This window comes from Manis pentadactyla, chromosome 10 (genome assembly GCF_030020395.1).
Source record: "Manis pentadactyla isolate mManPen7 chromosome 10, mManPen7.hap1, whole genome shotgun sequence".
Taxonomy (NCBI): domain Eukaryota; kingdom Metazoa; phylum Chordata; class Mammalia; order Pholidota; family Manidae; genus Manis; species Manis pentadactyla.
The window spans coordinates 92,732,780-92,749,491 of NC_080028.1; the positions used below are offsets into that span (position 1 = coordinate 92,732,780).

Genomic DNA, 16,712 nt, shown 5'->3' on the forward strand with positions numbered 1-16,712 from the left:
GCAAACTTGGTCTTGGCCAAGACCAGGTCAGTATGCAACCGGACCTTGGTTCTTGCAACTTTCCCCCAGCGGAGCTCACACACCTCCGTCTTCATTCTAGAAATACCCCCAAGGGCAGAGCACAGCCCGCCCCACATCTCTGCAGAGACTGCCCACTCCAAGCAACATTTATTGAGGGCAGTGAACAGCTAGGTTGGGGCAGGACCCGGGCTGCCCTCTGTGTTCACACCTCAGTCTCTTTACACGTATATACAGGGTTAGGGGCAGAAGGCGGTGCGAGGGGGCGGAGGGGCCAGGGCGCCAGCCCGGGCTTCAGACGGAGGATGCCAGCTTCCGCTTGGTGCTCTCGCTGCAGCGGTGAAGGATGAGGTCTGCGCTGGGCCGAGGGGGTACCGCTGGCTGCGGCTTCGGGCTTTGGGTCTGCGGCTCTTCCTCTGTCGGCAGATCACCGGCCCAGTGACTCCCGCCGGGCCCCGGCTCCGGCCCGGCCCACACACCCTCCAGCCCCGCCCCTGGCCCGCAGCGCTGTGGCCCCGCCCACGCGGCACTCACGCTTCAGGCTCCCTGGTTTCTGCGGCTCCGGCCGCCCGAGGCGGCGGCGCTGCTGCAGGTAGCGGACGCTGTTGCGCCGATAGGTGTCCTGGCTGAGGCGATTCCGCGACCGCTGGTGGATGCTGCGCGCGTTGCGGATGGACGACCTGGGGCCAGCGGGACGGGGCGTTGGTCAGCCGCCGGCGTCCCCGCCGCGTCCGCGTCCCTGCCCTCTGAGCCTCGCCTGGCCACCCCTGGGCTCCATCGACTGGCCCGAGAAAGTGGGTAGCGGCAGGGACTGCAGGGTGGGCGTCCCGCACGGCCTGGGCGGGGCCAGAATGCGACTCCCGTTCACCGACGCGGATCCCCGCCGCAGAGCCCAGGTCCACTGCCTACGCCCCTCGCCCGCCTTCCGCCTGCTCCCTCCCCAGGCAGCCTCCCGACTACCTCAGCCCTCACGGGCCATCCCCAAGGGCCCTAAGACGTCGGAGCCTTAACCTCCACCTCACACCTTGCTTCCGACCGCCCCCTGCCAGCCCCGCTGTGCGGGAGGGCACGGGCAGCCTCGGCCGGTGAAGGTGCTACGCTAGGCTGGGAGCCCCTGCCCGGTCTCCCCTGCTCCAGCACTGCCAGTGCAGGGCCTGGACCGGCAGCAGGACACTCTGCCCTCTGCCCCGCCCCGAGGACCCTCATTCACCTGCGCGGCGGTGCTCCTCGCCTCTTGATCTGGCGTTGGGCCTCGGCTATGTCCTGCCCCGACTTCTGCAGGTACATGGACGGGAAGTAGCCCGTGATGTCTTCTTTCCTGCAACACGCAGCGCTTGAAGCCCGCGCAGCCATGGAAGGAGTACAGGCCTTACATGTAGCAAGTCAGCGTTCCTCTAAACAGCTGGCGTCAAGGCCACCAGTCCCCGCCCTCTGTCCCTGTTTCCTCACCTGTGCAACACAGGCCCTCCCGGGTATGACAGTAGAGGGGGAGGATGTTAGCAGATGCAAATCTCCCCCACGGACATGTGTTTGCCATAACATATCTGCAATATGGTATTTGTCAGTTTTTTCTCTTATGATCATTGCTTTCTGTGTCCTAAGAAAACTTTGCCTACCTCCAAATCACCAAGTCCTCCTATTTCTTCCAAAAGCTTTTTAGTTTGGGGTTTTGTGCTTGATAAAACCTGTGGTCCTTCCCAAGTAAATGTGTATGGTGCGAGGTAGGGGCATAGGTTTGTTTTTTTACATATGGGCATCCCATTGTTCCAGGATGGTTTGTTGAAAAGATTTTTCTTTTCCATTCTCACTACTATATTTGGGAGTGAAAAAAACTTTGCATAATACAAAATTCACTCAGTAAAATTCTAAATCTTCTCAGCTGGTGGGAGAATCACAAGCAGATTCTCAGGGGTGCATGATAGGAGTTCACTGAGTATGGCCCTAAGAGGTTGTGAAGCCCTTCCTCAAAGCCTGCAGCCCAGGGCCATGCTGAGGGTGGGTGTTGTGGCCAGAAGCTCACTGGGGTCATGGACTGACCCTGTGACTCAGGTCTCTGAAAGTGTGTCCAAGGATCTGGGAGACCCAGTGGCCCCAGGAAAATGGCTCTGCAACACTGGGATACTGTTTTCCCCAGGACCAGGAAGAAAATAAAATGGAAACAGCCCAGAGAGAGGCAGTGGCTTACCCACTCTGGGTGGGTGCAGTGGGGGGGAGGGTCCTCCTACCTGATGACCCACCAGCCGTCCAGGAGCTTATGGATGACCTCCACAGTTTCACCCTCCTGCAGGGACACCTCATCCTCCAACAAAGCGGTGTAGGCTTTGATTGCAACGTAGGGCTCACCTGGGGCATGGTGAGGGGAGGGACAGCATGTGAGGGACTGCCCTGTGCAGAGCTGGCCATGCACTTTCTCCTCTCTGGGCCTGGGACTTTCTCCAGCTGGAAACCAGAAGGACCCCCTCCCCTTGCTCCTCCCACCGCCCCACCCCCTTGCTCTTTGATCTCCCTCTGCAGGCCCCTCCCACCCACTCACAGGCGCACCCTGGACTTCTGCCCTCTGTCCACTCTACCCAGGGCACTTGCCCACTCCTACCCAACACCATCCACACCGGGGGCCAGGAGCAGCCCTGCCTGCAGAGGTGGGGCCAGGTGCCTAAGAAGGAGGAGCCAAGTGGGATTTCGGGGGAGGAGCACCAGTCCACTTGGCACCTGAGCCATAAGAGTCCTGCCACCTTTGGGCATGTGAGGCTCCAGGCCCAGGATCACATCTTTCTCAGTTTATAAAGAGGATCCATAACCTACATAAACTGTCAAATCTCTTCATTTTAAAATATAGGCAAGCAATTCTAATTTTTTTTCAAACTCCGCATGGGTGCCATGCAGCCCAGGGCTGCCAGTTTCCCCCTCCCAGTCAGCCATTATGCTCCCATCTCCAGGAAGCACTCTGTCCTGCCCCCGGGTCTGCTTATCATTCTGATTCCTGCTGGACCTGGCCCCAGGCCTACAGCCACCCCGTGTCCCATGCTGCACTCATCACTCCCTCCTCTACTGCACCTCCTGGTTCCCTGTCCTAACCAAAGGCATTACCACCAGGTTCTCCAAGTCAGACTACAGGGACTCAGTCCTGACTCCCCCTCTGCCCAGCCCATAATCATGTCCCACCCAAGCAGTCCCTTCCAAGTTCTCAGTATCCCCGGGCCTGTGCTGCCCCTTCCTCCCACACCATACACCGCAGAGGACGGGGCACCTGCATAGTTGGGCTCTGGGTCCTCCGACTCATCAGGACCATCCAGGGGCTCCAAGTAGGATGCTGGGATCCAGCCACGCTTTGCCTTCATTTGGCAGAACCACCAGCCTGTGCCAGGGGAATGAATGGTTAAGTCTATGCAGGCCTGGCAGCCTCCCTCAGTCATCAGGGTGGGAGGGCATTTAGACACAGACACACAGACATCCAACATTTAGATTTAAAAATGTCACCACCACACTCCACCCCCAAATCACACAAGCACACAGGGTCACAGAGCTGTCGCTCAGAGCCCACTTCACACACACAGTGCTGAAAGGTGTGCCAGCCGACCTGGAAACCAGCCCCAGAGACGCACAGCTGTGGCAGGGAATATAGGCAGATACCCACAGCCAGCCCCGCGGCGCACACTCAGGCAGAGCGTGACCCGCGGCATGGGGAGGACAGCCCAGACCCCTGAAGGAGTCAGATCTCCCCAGCGGACTAGACTGGGAGGCAGCCAGAGGCTGCCAGGGGCAGACCCTTGGTAGGGGGCTTGTGGCTGTGGGCCCAGGCCCCAAGGGAGGAAGGCCCAGGCAAGGGGGAGGCTGACCACTCTCGTTCTTCTCCACGACCTCCACCACGTCGCCTGAGGCCAGAGCCATCTCAGAGCCCGAGGTCTTCTCATAGTCGGCGATGGCGCGGTATGTCTGCAGGATGATGGGCCCTGTGATGTCTGGGCAGAGGGAGGGCAGAGTGAGGTGCACCTCAGGGGTAGGCTGCCTCCTCCTGGTTCCCCCTGAGGTCCCCTGTGCAGGCCACCAGAACTGGCACTGGCATCAGCTCCAGTTACACCAGATGTGGACACGCCTGCAAACTGGAAAGCAGCAGACAAGCTAATCTTCAGCCCAGCATGTATCGAGAGCCTAACAGGTTCCAGACACTAGTGACCCTTTTTACACGTCCTTGTTCTTGTTTGATGAGATTAGCCGGCAGCCCTTCTCAACTTTAATGTGCACGCAAAGCCCCCAGGGATCTTGCCAGAGCGCAGGTTCTGATCTGTAGGTCTGCAGTGGGACTGAGCCTGCATTTCTAACCAGCCCTCAGGTGATGATACTGCCGTGTGTTATGGGCTGAATAGTGTCCCCCACCAAAATTCATATGTTGAAGCCCTAACCCCCAGTACCTTAGAATTTATTTGGAGATAGGGCCTTTAAGGAGATGATTAATGTTACATGAGGTCATAGGCATGGGGCCCTGACACGCTAGCACTGCTTATAGTAAGAGGAAGAAACACCAGGAGGGTGTGCACAGAGGAACGGCCACGTGGGGACAGTGTGAAGGGGGCCGTCTGCAGGCCGAGGAGCGAGGCCTCCAGAGAAAGCAGCCCTGCCCACACCGGGATCTTGGACTTGGGGTAGCCCAAGCAGACTCGGACACTGCTGGTCCCTGGACCACATTTTGAGTGGCCCAGAGTACTTGGCCAGGCATCCCTGGTTGAAATCCTGCTCCACATTGAGTAGCTGTGTGACCCCTGACTAGAGTGGCAACTTGAATCACACCTCAGTGTGTCTAGCTATAAAATGGGGATAATAGCGCTGTGGTACCTATTTCAGTTTGATATAGTGGTGATCACATGAGTGAATACATGGAAACCACTTAAAATAGTGCCTGGCACAGAGTCAGTGCTTGGTAAGTGTTAGGTAGTATCATTAACAATTATCATGCAATAAAGAGTAGATACTGTCATGCCCAAGTCAGCCTTGAATCTTTGTCCCCAGACCTGCCCATCATTTGGCCATAAGGGCCACAGGCCGTTGGGAGCCAGGGTCTGTGCAGCCATGGAGGAGAGCTCCCAGGAGCACCCATCACTGTCCAGGGACCGCCAGACCCCAGCTCTTCAGTGCAGCCACCAAGACCCTTCCAAGCTGCTCTTGCCTCCTGCTCACCCCTGCTCACCCCAAGCTCAGGGTCCCTGACGTGTCTCAGTACCTGTGGGGTGGACCGCACTTTGCTGCCCCGCTCCCTACCTGCAATGCTGTTCTTGCCATCCTTGGACACCAGGTATGTCTCGGGCTTTTTCACCCTGCAGGGGACAACAGCCCGAGTCAGACACTCAGCTTCCTGCTGGGGGAGAGGAGGCTCCAGGTAGACCTGCAGAAGAGTCCCCAACAGAAAAAGGGACCTGGGAGCTGGGAGCTACCACAGAGAGAGTGTGGCACGGAGACCAGTGAGGCAAGGGCTTTGGGGAGGACGGGGCGCCTGCTGGGCAGCCTGAGGAGGGGCCCCAGTTCCCTGCAGGCCCAAAGGAGAAGGCACCCAACTGCTGAAGAGAGCAAGGGCCCTCCTGTGGCCATGCATGCGCCTGTCGGGAAAGGCCCCGGAGAGCAGCCAGCAGGGAGGGGGCCTCCCGCCGCTGGGGCTGATATAAGCTGCGCTGTCCTGGACCAGGGGTGCCTTCAGGGGTCAGTGAGCACCAGCTGGAGCGGTGCTGTCTGTCTGTCTAGGACAGCCCTGTCCTCCAGACCTCCCCATGCACACAGTGACCAGAGAAGGGGATCTTCCAGCCTGCCTGGAGCAGGAGACACATTCCTGAGACCTCCAACAGCCTCTCACATGCCGTCCATGCAAGGCCTAGAGTACAGGAGACCCCCAGGTAGGGACAGGCAGAAAGTGGGATGACAAAGGGGAGGGAGTGGCCTGAGACTGCTCAGCAATGAACAGAGACCCCGACCTCCACATTCTCTCGAGGCTCTGCACTTCACAGTGTGTAAGCTCTCTCCATGGCCCCCCTGCTGCCCCAGCCCCCACCACCCTGTCACAGTGGGGAAACTGCTTTCAGAAGGCTCTAGGTCCCAGGGCCAGGCAGTCACAGGGTCAGGATGAGGATCTAGGCCTTCAAACCCCCCAGCCCAGAATGCCTCTCCCAGCACCGTGAGGCTCAGGGGGTCCAGGTGGAGATGCTGGATGGCTCCAGGTCACACGGGCCAAGGGTGGAATCCTGCCGTCTTTTCTCTGCGGCTCTCTTTGAGCAAGTTGCTTCCCTCTCGGAGCTTCAGTCCCCCTGGTCTGTAACGCGGGAAGTTCCCGGCCCCCTCCAGGCTGGGCTCACCCCCTTCCCTCTCCTTCCCCGGGGGACAGGATGAGGAAGCCACTCACTGGCTGTCGGTGGGGAGCTGGAGGTCGTCAGGGCGCACCTTGAAGAAGTTGAGCACATGGGGGCAACGGGAGATCTTGGCGGGCAGGCCCATGAGGGCGCTGCAGTATTCAGTGAGGGTGCCCTGGCGGCTCTCGGTGGCCCGCTGCCCATCAAACCACCGCGGGGCTGGCCGGACCAGGGAAGGGCACCAGAGAGCCAGTGAGCACATTCATGAGGTCAAGCCAGAGAGGGGTGGGATAGAGGGGGCAGCTGGGGGGCAGGCGGAGGTGACCCAGCCCGGGTGACTCAGCCCCACTTCTCACCGGGCAGGTGGGGGATAATCCTGTTCACTGCATTGATGTCCCCTGCCTCTATAGGAAACAGTTCCTTTAAGGTTTTCTAGACAAAAAGAAGACACGAAGAAATATTCCTTGTTACAAAGCTGTAAAAATTTCCACAGAATTATTGCTTGGGCTAGAAACTTCTGGTGGCATCCTTGATTCCTCTCTCTCTCTCCCACCTCGCATCCAAGCCACCAGCAAACCCTTTTGGCTCTGTCCAGAATCCGACCCTTCTCCCCTGCACACTGCCTCCCCTAGGTTTGGATTATCACAACCACCTTCTGATGTCACTCCGCCCTTCCACCCTTGTCTGTTCTCAATCCAGCACCCAGAGGGAGCCTCTTATAACCTAAACTGGATCCTGTCACTCCTCTGCTCAGAGCCCTCCTGCCTCTCAGTTCACTCAGAATGGAAGCCAAAGACCTCACATTGGTCTACAAGGCCCTGCATGACTGCCCTGCCTGTCTCACTCACCTCTTCTGCCACCATGGTTCCCCTTGCTGGCTCTGCTCCAGCCACCCTGTAATACTCCAGGCCCACTCCTGCCCCAGGGCCTTTGCACTTGCTATTCCCATTCTTCCCCCATGTATATCAATAGAGCCCTTTCTTTCTCCTTCTCCTTCTTCAAGTCTTTGCTCAGCTGACACCCCTTCAGTGAAGCCTTCTCCCTGAGGACTGTTCCTCCCTACCAGCCCTCTCCTCCCCACCCACTCCCTTGATTTATTTTTCTCTATAGTTCTAATGACCATATAACATACTACATAAATTAGGTATTTTGGGTTTCTCTGTTATCCTGACTCCTCTACTAGACCTGCAGGCCTACAAGAGAGGGGGAGGATTTGCATCTGCTCTTTATCCCCTTGTCACCTTGGAGCAGCGTTTCCTGCCCACCATGCAGAACTTGCCTGAACTTAGCAGGTGCTTGATAAATAGTGGTGGAATGAAGGATGAGTCCCCTAATTAATAATAGGGGATCATCCTACAATGAAATAAGGCAGAACAGTTTAAAGAGGAAAGACGGAGCCTTACATGTATCAATATGGACAGGTCTCAAAACCATAACCTAGTGACATTAATAAAACAGAGAAGGAAGCAAAGGGCACGCTGCTGGCTTTTATACAGATGACAGAACATGCATGCTGTGCTGTGGTGCCACTGCGTGTTGTTCTCAGGTTCTGCCTGTGTGCCCATGTGTGGGCAGTCACCTAGTGTAGGAGCTGGCACGGGGTATGGGGTGAAGGGAGCCTTCCACACCTTTTGTAATGTTTTATTTCCTCTACCTTAAAAAAGCCCTGTAGCAAAGGGCCCAGAGACATCAATTATGATGCTGGCTGCTGGTTGTGCAGGACTGGGTAAGGTCTTCTCTGCATTTTGCTTTAAATTTCTCGCCCAAGAAAAGGGCAGAAACCTGCATGGTTCCAGGACTCCCTTCCCTGGGTAAGGAGGGCCCTGTCTTAACTGGCTTTTTGGACCCCCCCAGCCACCCAACCCCATCTCAGACCAGGACCCAGCAGCAGAGCTCTGCCCAGCTTGGCCCCTCGATGATCACACCAATTCTGTCAAACAGTCTCTGGAGTGGGGGACCCTATGGAGTTTTAGAGCCTATGGGATTCTCTCGAATGAACCTTGGGGGCAGCAGGCACCCACAGAGCAAGACAACCCAGTTTCTTGGGTGTCGGGATTCTCAGCCCTCCTCTGATCCACCAGGGGTCATCAGGCCCGCGACAGTGAGTTAAAGGGCAGTATCCTGGGATGACAGCTTAGTGGTGGCGCTGACTAGGCTGCCCCCTGCAGGGACAGAGCAGCACGGCCCCTGAGAGTGGTTGTGTTTCATGGGTCGGGAGTTGCTGGGAGAAGATGGAAACATTTGGGAAATGGATGGTGGTGATGGGTGCATAATATCGAATTGCCACTGAATTGTACACTTAAATGGTTAAAATGGTACAACTTAATGTTATGTGTATTTTACCACCATAAAAATACTTTAAGTAAAATGTCTTTTAAAGTAAAAAAAAAATGAGGCCACTCTAACTATGGGCGGGTGGTGGGAGGTTCCAGGTTCCTCAGTCTGCGGCCCACCTGGGCCTCTCTTCTCCCCAGAGGGCAGCCAGAGACCGGCGTGGTGACCTCTCCCTACCCCCTCACCCCACCCCCAGGCACTCACATGGAACTCGTAGATCTCCGTGAACCGCCGGTAGACCACCTTCTCCGACAGGTCCTGCCACTTCACCAGGAACATATACACCTGGGGGGTGGCCGGGGGTGGGGGCCTCACTTCAGCTTGTGAGGGGGCTTGGCCACGCGCCTGGGCAGCACCCATCCCCTGGTGGAAGCCCACAGGACTGGGGGGTGGCACTCTTTGGGGTAACCTGGGCCACAGGAAGGGCACCAACTTCATGGTCTCCAGACCTGCCGTCTGGCAGCTTTAGGACCTAGGGCAAGGTGGTTGGCTTCCCTCTCTCAAATTAACTCAGATTCCTCATCCTTAAATTGGAAAGAAAAGTTGGAGCTCACTCCTAGGTCTCAAAGTGGGCTACTGGAGGTAAGACATAGAAAGGGCAGGACTCAGACAATACAAGAACTCAGGAAGATATTTATATGAAATGTCTGTTTATACAAAATGTCCAGAATAGACAAACCTGTAGAGACAGAGAATTAGTGGTTGCTGGAAACTGGGGCAGGAGCACTGGGGAGTGACTGCTAATGGGTGCAGGATTTCTTTTGAAGGGTGACGAAAATCTTCCAAAATTGGTTGTATAATGGTTGTGCAACTCTGTGAATTTACTAAAACCTTCTGAACTGTACATTTTGCACAGGTGAATTGTATGGTATGGGAATTGTATCTCAACAAAGCTAATATTAGAAAGAAAAAAAAAGAACTCAGTGAAGAAAATAGGTCTGCAACAATAGCTAGGAGAATAGTACTCAGACACAAAAAGGAACAGATTACTGATATTTGCAACTCCATAGGTGAATCTCAAAAGCACTATGCTGAGTGAAAGAAACCAGACACAAAGGGCTGCACACTGTGTGATCTGGTGTCCGTGATATTCTAGAGCGAACCCAATCGATTTCAGGGGGGAAAAACTCAGACACCTGGGTCCTCTGCGGGGGGCAGAGGAGCAAGAACTGGGGTGGGGGTGACAGTAATGGTCTGTATCTTGATGAGGACTTGGGTAACATGGGTAGATGCACTGTCAAAACTTAGCAAACATATCTCTCAGATTTGCAGATGACCTTTTACATAACTTATACATCAGAAGAGGAAAAACTGTAAACAAATATGAACCCTTGTTAGTGATATGCATGCTGAAGCATTTAGAGCTAAGCACTGATGTTTACACTTTGCTTTGAAACACACTGATGATAAGAGAGACTGATGGATGGATGGATAGAAATGTAAAAATCTTAATGGTTGAGTCTAGTTAGTGGGTATTTGAATGGTTGCTTTTTTGTTTCTTTTGTTTTGTTTTTGTAAAATTCTTTCAACTTTGCATTATGTTTGAAAACTTGCAGAATAAAATCTTGGGAAATCAAAATAGCCACCAGTGGGTATCAGGTTTCTTTTGGGATGATAACAATGCTCAGCAACTTAGATTATGGAGATAATTGGACAACTTGGTAAATGCGCCAAAAGCCATCTTGCACTGTAAATGGTGAACTATTTAGTATGTAACTTATAGGCAATAAAGCTGTTAAAAAGAAAAGGAAGATCGACTCCAGGCATCTTACAGGATAAACTGCAGGTGATTCTACTGAGCAGAGCTAAGAACCATGTCTCAGAGCAGGACTCAGCAAACTTTTTCTCTAAAGAACCAGAGAGCAGATACTTAAGGTTTTGCAGCCTCTATGGTCTCTGTCCCAGAACCACGCTCTGTCGTTTCAGCATGAAAATAATCATAGACAATATGTAAATAAATGAACCTGGGGGAAAAACGAATAGCTAGGATACCCCTAAAAAAGAAGAGGCATGCAGGAGTCTATCCCTATCAAATATTAAAATAAACTGTAAACCCTTTATCATTCTAACAGTGTGCTTCAGAGAGCTATTTTAAAAACAAAACAGAAAACAAGTATTGACAAAGATGTAGGAAAAATTGGAACCCTTGCGCATTGCTAGTGTGAATGGAAAATGGTAAAGCTACTGAGGAAAACAGCATGGCGGTTCCTCAAAAAATGAAACACCAAATTACCAATGGACCCAGCAATTCCACTTCTGGGTATACACCCAAAGGAATAAAAAACAGACTCGAACAGATATTTGTACCCCCATGCTCTAGCAGCATTATTCACAATAGCCAAAAGGTGAGAGTAACCCAAATGTCCATGGAAGAATGAATGGATAAACCAAATGTGGTCTAGCCATACAATAGAATACTATGCAGCCTTAAAAAAGGAAATTCTGACACATACTACAACATGAATGAACCTTGAAGACATTATGCTAAGTGAAATAAGGCAGACTCCAAAAGACAAGTATCGTATGATTCCTCTTATATGACACACCTGAAATAATCAAATTCATAGAGACAGAAAGTAGACTGGTTGGTGCCAGGAGTTGGGAGAGGGGGTATGGGGAGTTAGTGTTCAGGACAGAGGTTCAGTTTATGATGACAAAGAAGCTCTGGAAGTGGGTGGTGGTGACAGCTGTACAATATAAATGTACTTAATGCCACTGAACTGTATACTTATAAATGGTTAAGATGGTAAATGTTATGTATATTTTATCACAATATTTAAAAAAACCTTTATCATTCTAACAGTGGGCTTCAGTGTGATACTGATGTATGAACAAAAAACAATGGAATAGAATAGAATATCTAGAAATTGATCCAAGTACATATGGAAATTTAGGATATGATAAAGTAGTACCTCAAATCACAGGAGTAAAGGTAGATTTTTTTTTTTAATTGGTGTTGGGACAGCTGGTGAGACTTTTAGGATAAAGTAAATTGGCTTTGCATCTCACACTAGCATAAATTCAACATGGATCAGAAATCTAACTGCAAAAATGACACCATGTAAGTGCTAGAAGGAAATTGGTATACAGGAAGACATTCTGATTCAAAACTTAAAGGCAATAAAAGATTGCTATTTCAAATGCATTAATATTTTTTCAAACTTTTGCATACAAAAATCATGGCAAAGACAAAAGACAAAGGATAAACAGGGAGAAAATACTGGCAATACATATCACAGATAAAGGGCTAATATTCCTATATATAAATAATTTCTTAAATTTGAAGGAAAAAAGGTAAACAAAATCTGATAGGAAAATGATCAGAAGGCATGAACAGTTCATGGCATACACACACATATATGTAACCCTTAAACATTTAAAAAACTGTTTGCCTTTACTCATAACAGCATAAAGGCAGAATGGTCAAGAAATTGCAAATTAATGAAGACAATCCAGATGGTTGTTTGAAGAAACAATGGCATGGTTGCACAATGGATATTAAATACATTTACAAAAATGAGAGACTCGGAGGGAACTCCAGGATATTACACAAAAATGAAGAAAAAAGCACATATTGTAAGTCATCTTATTTATTATCTGTGTGTAGTAAAGAATAAAACATAAGAAAATATATTTTCTTCCTTTTTTTTTTATTTTTGCAAAGAGAAATACAGGAAAGATAAACCAGAATGAGTCTATAAGTACATCTTTTTTCAAAGTTTTGGTGTCTGATTCCATGTTAATATTTTATATATTAAAATAATAAATATAAAAAAATATTTTTAGGATAAATGTTTTACATATTTAAAAAAATAAAATGAAACCAACAAGGACAAGGATATCTTTTAAACTTCAGAACTGGAAAGAGACAAATGCACTTAACTATTTATCAAATGGGTATGAAGGAAATTGGAAAAGGAAAAAATTCAAGAAACTTTCAGTTACAGTATTTACAGTACTACCAATCAAAAAGGATCAAAAGAACTGCAAAGAAAAGTTAAATTGGACTTAACAGGTTAGTAGATTTATTATTAATAATGATGAGGGGGTGTAGTCATTCTAAAATAAGTTTATGGGTGTTACAGAATTGAGCAAAGGAGTAAATGTATTGATCTTGTCGGGAGCCGGGGTTCCCAAGGCGAGGGAAAGGAGCTGCACATCCAAGGTGGCATCAGGCAAGAAGGACGTTGAAATGGCTGTTTTCTCCAGCCTGTCCACTTTGGACACAAGCAATGACACCCCAGTGACCCTGAGCGCACCAAACTTCCAGATCTTGGGTTCTAATATCACTTCCCACTAAAAAGAAGCAAGGGGGGAACTCAGTGAACCGGCTGAGCCCAGGGTTCGGGCTGGTGGGGCAGGGTAAGCCTGGAACATCTTGTTCCAGAAATAAGACTGTGATCAAGGAATGACAGGCTAAGTCAAAAGGCCACAGAAGCCAGCTTGAAGGAACTCCCACCGGCCATATTTGAGCATCAGAATAAGTTAATGGTAGTAATGATCAGAACCCATTGAATAAAATAGGAGTCTATGCATCAGATCGACGTAAGTAAATAAGCAAGGAGGAAGGGAAGAGCTTTCCAGTAAAATGTTGACTAATACATGCAGAAGGAATGATGGAGTTTAAAAATCCCCATTTGGCAATCCTTACTGTAATTTGATTCTGGCAAGAGTCATCAATATACTATAAGGCACAGGATATTCTCATAATTTCAGTCTCCCCACAGGTTAGTTATTATTTTAAAAAGGGAAAAATAGTTAACTTTGCAGTAGAGACACATGTCCAGGTCACATCCAGGACTTGGTGACTGAAGTTAACATCATCAATATGGGAACGAGTCAAAATCACCTGCCACCCGATAGGATCAATGAGAAGAACAGTGTCTTCTGGGGTGTTCCTGTCACAGATGCAGAACCTGACTCCAGTGGAGAAATATCAGACAAACCCAGATCGAGGGACATTCTACAAAATAACTGGCCCTGTCTCTTCAAAACATCAAAGTTGAAAAGCACAAAGAAAAGACTGATAAAGATTGGTCCAGTTTAAAGAAGGCTAAGAGGCCAACAAGTGAAATGCAACACATGGTCCCGGATGGGATTGTGGACCTGAAACATTTTTCCTGCAGAGGAAGGAACACAATGGGTGAGACCGTGGGTACAGTCGTGTGTTGGACATGAGTGTTTCATCAATGTTAATTTCCTGATTTGGACTCGGCTGCTGTGGTCATGTAAGAGAGTGTTCTTAAAACACGCAAGAGATTCACAGGGTGGTATTTAGAGGTAACGTAACACAGTGTCTTCTACTTACTCTCAAATGATTAAAAAATATGTATTCAAAGAAGGAGAGATGGGGAGGGAGGGAGCTGGAGAGAGGATATGGGTGAAGGAATATTGAAATTACTGGTCTTTTGGGGGTCAACCTTTCTGTAAATCTGAAATTAGTTCAATAGTGAAAGTTAAGAGAATGAAGAAAGGTTTTAGCCAGTAATACTAAACGTACTCCACAAGTAGCCCACATTTGCTAAGAGCTGCTCCTGGCTTCTTCTGGCCCTGGGGACCCTATGGTGGGGTGGCCATGTCTGGGCAGACACTTCCCTGGCCTCCAGGGCAGGAAGGGAGGCTTTTGTGGCCTCTGTGTGGGTGTCACCGGGCTGGAAAGGATAGGCTGTAAGGATCCCCAAGGACCGCTCCCTGGCGGCTGGGCGGTCAGGAGGGCTGCGCAGAGGAGCGCGCCCTGGACACGAGCTCGGGGTGCAGGGACGGGCCGGGGAGCGGACTGGGCTCCCGGCAAGGGACAAGGTGCCAGGAGTGCATCTGTTAAGGGGCCCATGGCCACTGCGCTCCCAGACAGGCAGACTGAGGCCTGGGGACGTGGTGTCATCAGCCACGACGCCGTCCCCAGCCGTCCGCCGCCAGGGGAGTGCGGTGACAGCACACTCCGGCTACTCACGTAGTGCTGGCTGGGGACGAAGCGCTTCTCGAAGCCCAGGAGGGCGATGTGGCGGATGAAGGAGTCCCCCATTGCTGTGCACCGCCTCCGCTTCTGCGGGGCGCTCCCGGCGGGGCCTTAAATGGGCTGGAAAGAGGAAGTCACTTCTGTCGCAGTGGGGCTGGAGGCAGGAGGGGGCAGGGAGGGCAAGCAACGGCTTTGTTTCTGCTTTCAGTTTCTGGGATTTCTCAGACACCTATGGTGTGGATGTGGGTGACAACACGCATGCACATGTGTGGGGACCTGCTGTCCCCCATGGCCCACAAGCCCAACGGTGGGGGTGCCCATCTCCCACCCTCTTCTCACAGCCCCCCCTGGGCCCAGCACATTGGCCTCTGCTGTTACAGGAACATACCAAGCTGCTCCCACCTCAGGGCCTTTGCACCTGCAGTGCCACCTGGACTGTCTTCCATGGATCTGTACCTCCCACCTTCGTTTTCTCCAGGTTTCTGCTCTAATGGCACCTCCTCTGAGAGGCTGCCCTTGATAACTTCACATAAAATTGCAAAACTTCATGCTTCCCCCACATCCCTTTCCTGTTTTCCTCTAGAGCACTTATCACACCTGACCTATTATCTATTTCACTTTTTTACAATTCTTTCCTTACCAGAGTGTGAGCCCCATGAGAACAAGGGCTTGACTTGTTTTGACAAGGGCTCTGGCCCCCACCCCTGAGACTGGTGCCTGGCATGCAGTGGGCCACCATTAACATCGGGATAGTAAGTGAGCGAATGAGTGAATGGAGTGAGTGAATGAGGAATGAATGCTTCCACATGAGTGTGTAAAAGCAGTGGGCACATCTGGGTGTCTGAGTGTAGCTGAGTGCCAGTGGGACCTGAGTTCAGATTCTGACCAAAGGACCCTCAGAGCTGACTCAGCCCCTCCTGGGACCACAGGTTCTGCTGAGAAGGGGGTTTGGGTCGAAGGGGCAAAGAGTAGAGCAGCTTGTGGGGAGTGGAGAGGCTGGGGTGTGGCTCACTAAAGCCTGGGGCTTTGGCCGGGCAGATGGGGCCTGGGAGGTTCAGAGGTTACAGAGCTGACCCAAGATCACAGGACAGGTGGCCTCAGACTCATTCTGGCTGCAGGCTCAGGTGCGTGGGGCCAGCTTGTGGTCTCAATCGCAGACTCCAAGATTGAGAGCTGGTGGCAAAGGCCAGGAGCACCGAGCACACTCTGAGAGCCATTGGGTGCCCCTGGTCTCTGCAGGGAGCGGGTCCAGGGTTGGTGTCTGGTGGAGGAAAGCAGAGACAAGTTGCTTCATGGCTGGTATCATGACCAGTCAGGTTGGTGCTTATTTCTGGTTTTGGCATCTAAAAAGTGCAGAGGCCATTCCCTCTGCTCTGAAAGATTTGCTTGCTAGGTTCCCTTCTAGTCCCATCACTCTCACCTGGAGGTCACCAGCCCTGGGTGTGACCAGCTTTGCAAGGTTTTTCTTGGGTCATCTCCATTTCTTACCAGATCTTCCTACACAGAAGGGTCCAACTACTCAGCACACGACATACATGGACCCTCCAGACGCAACATGGAGACGGCAGGCACAGCATGCCTTCTGCTTCTGCAGGAGGCCATTATACAGGCTCAAGACTGCTGAAGCCAGCCCATGGTGTTGGAAGCCCAGGTGACCTCTGGGGTGGCGGCGGGGGTGAGGGTAGGTGGGATGGGGCCCACGAGTGACCAGGTGGACAGGAGGTGCAGGTGAAGGCGGCCTTTCTTGATAAGGAAGCTACTTCCACAAGGGTGCTCACCTTCCGGAAGTTAACCCAGCCCTGGCATGTAAGATCTGTGCTTGCTCTCTTCTGTGGGCGTGCTTTGCTTGGATACAAATTTGAAAACAAAGAGCAGATGGAGTGGGATCATGTGATGTCTGGCCGTCCTTACTGGCCTCCACATGGTAGGCGGCCCCTGGCAGCACAGGGTACTTGGCTTCCTCCTGAGTGGCTGTCCTTCAGTGATTCATGAAATGTCCCCTCCCTGGACATTCAACCTGTCTGCGGCTTCTCCATCCCCCAAAGAACTGCTTTGAGGTCCCTGCGCAGACTCCA

The 16,712-nt window shown here is 51.4% G+C and overlaps 1 protein-coding gene across 2 annotated transcripts; it reads right to left on the reverse strand.

The window, feature by feature from the left end:
- Window positions 1–151: 151 nt before the first annotated feature.
- On the reverse strand, window positions 152–14,776 carry NCF1 (neutrophil cytosolic factor 1). 2 transcript variants are annotated; one of them, XM_036887382.2, is made up of 11 exons: window positions 14,632–14,776; window positions 8,886–8,966; window positions 6,704–6,779; window positions 6,401–6,566; window positions 5,272–5,327; window positions 3,855–3,977; window positions 3,266–3,373; window positions 2,244–2,361; window positions 1,229–1,336; window positions 553–698; window positions 152–434 (listed from the first exon to the last, which is right to left on the reverse strand). In XM_036887382.2, the coding sequence occupies exons 1-11, from the start codon at window positions 14,701–14,703 to the stop codon at window positions 313–315; spliced, it is 1,176 nt and encodes a 391-aa protein (XP_036743277.2). In that variant the 5' UTR covers window positions 14,704–14,776; the 3' UTR covers window positions 152–312. The 2 variants fall into 2 exon arrangements, with proteins under 2 accessions (XP_036743277.2, XP_057343209.1); XM_057487226.1 differs by lacking the exon at window positions 8,886–8,966 and having other exon boundaries at window positions 14,632–14,754.
- Between the last annotated feature and the right edge of the window lie 1,936 nt (window positions 14,777–16,712).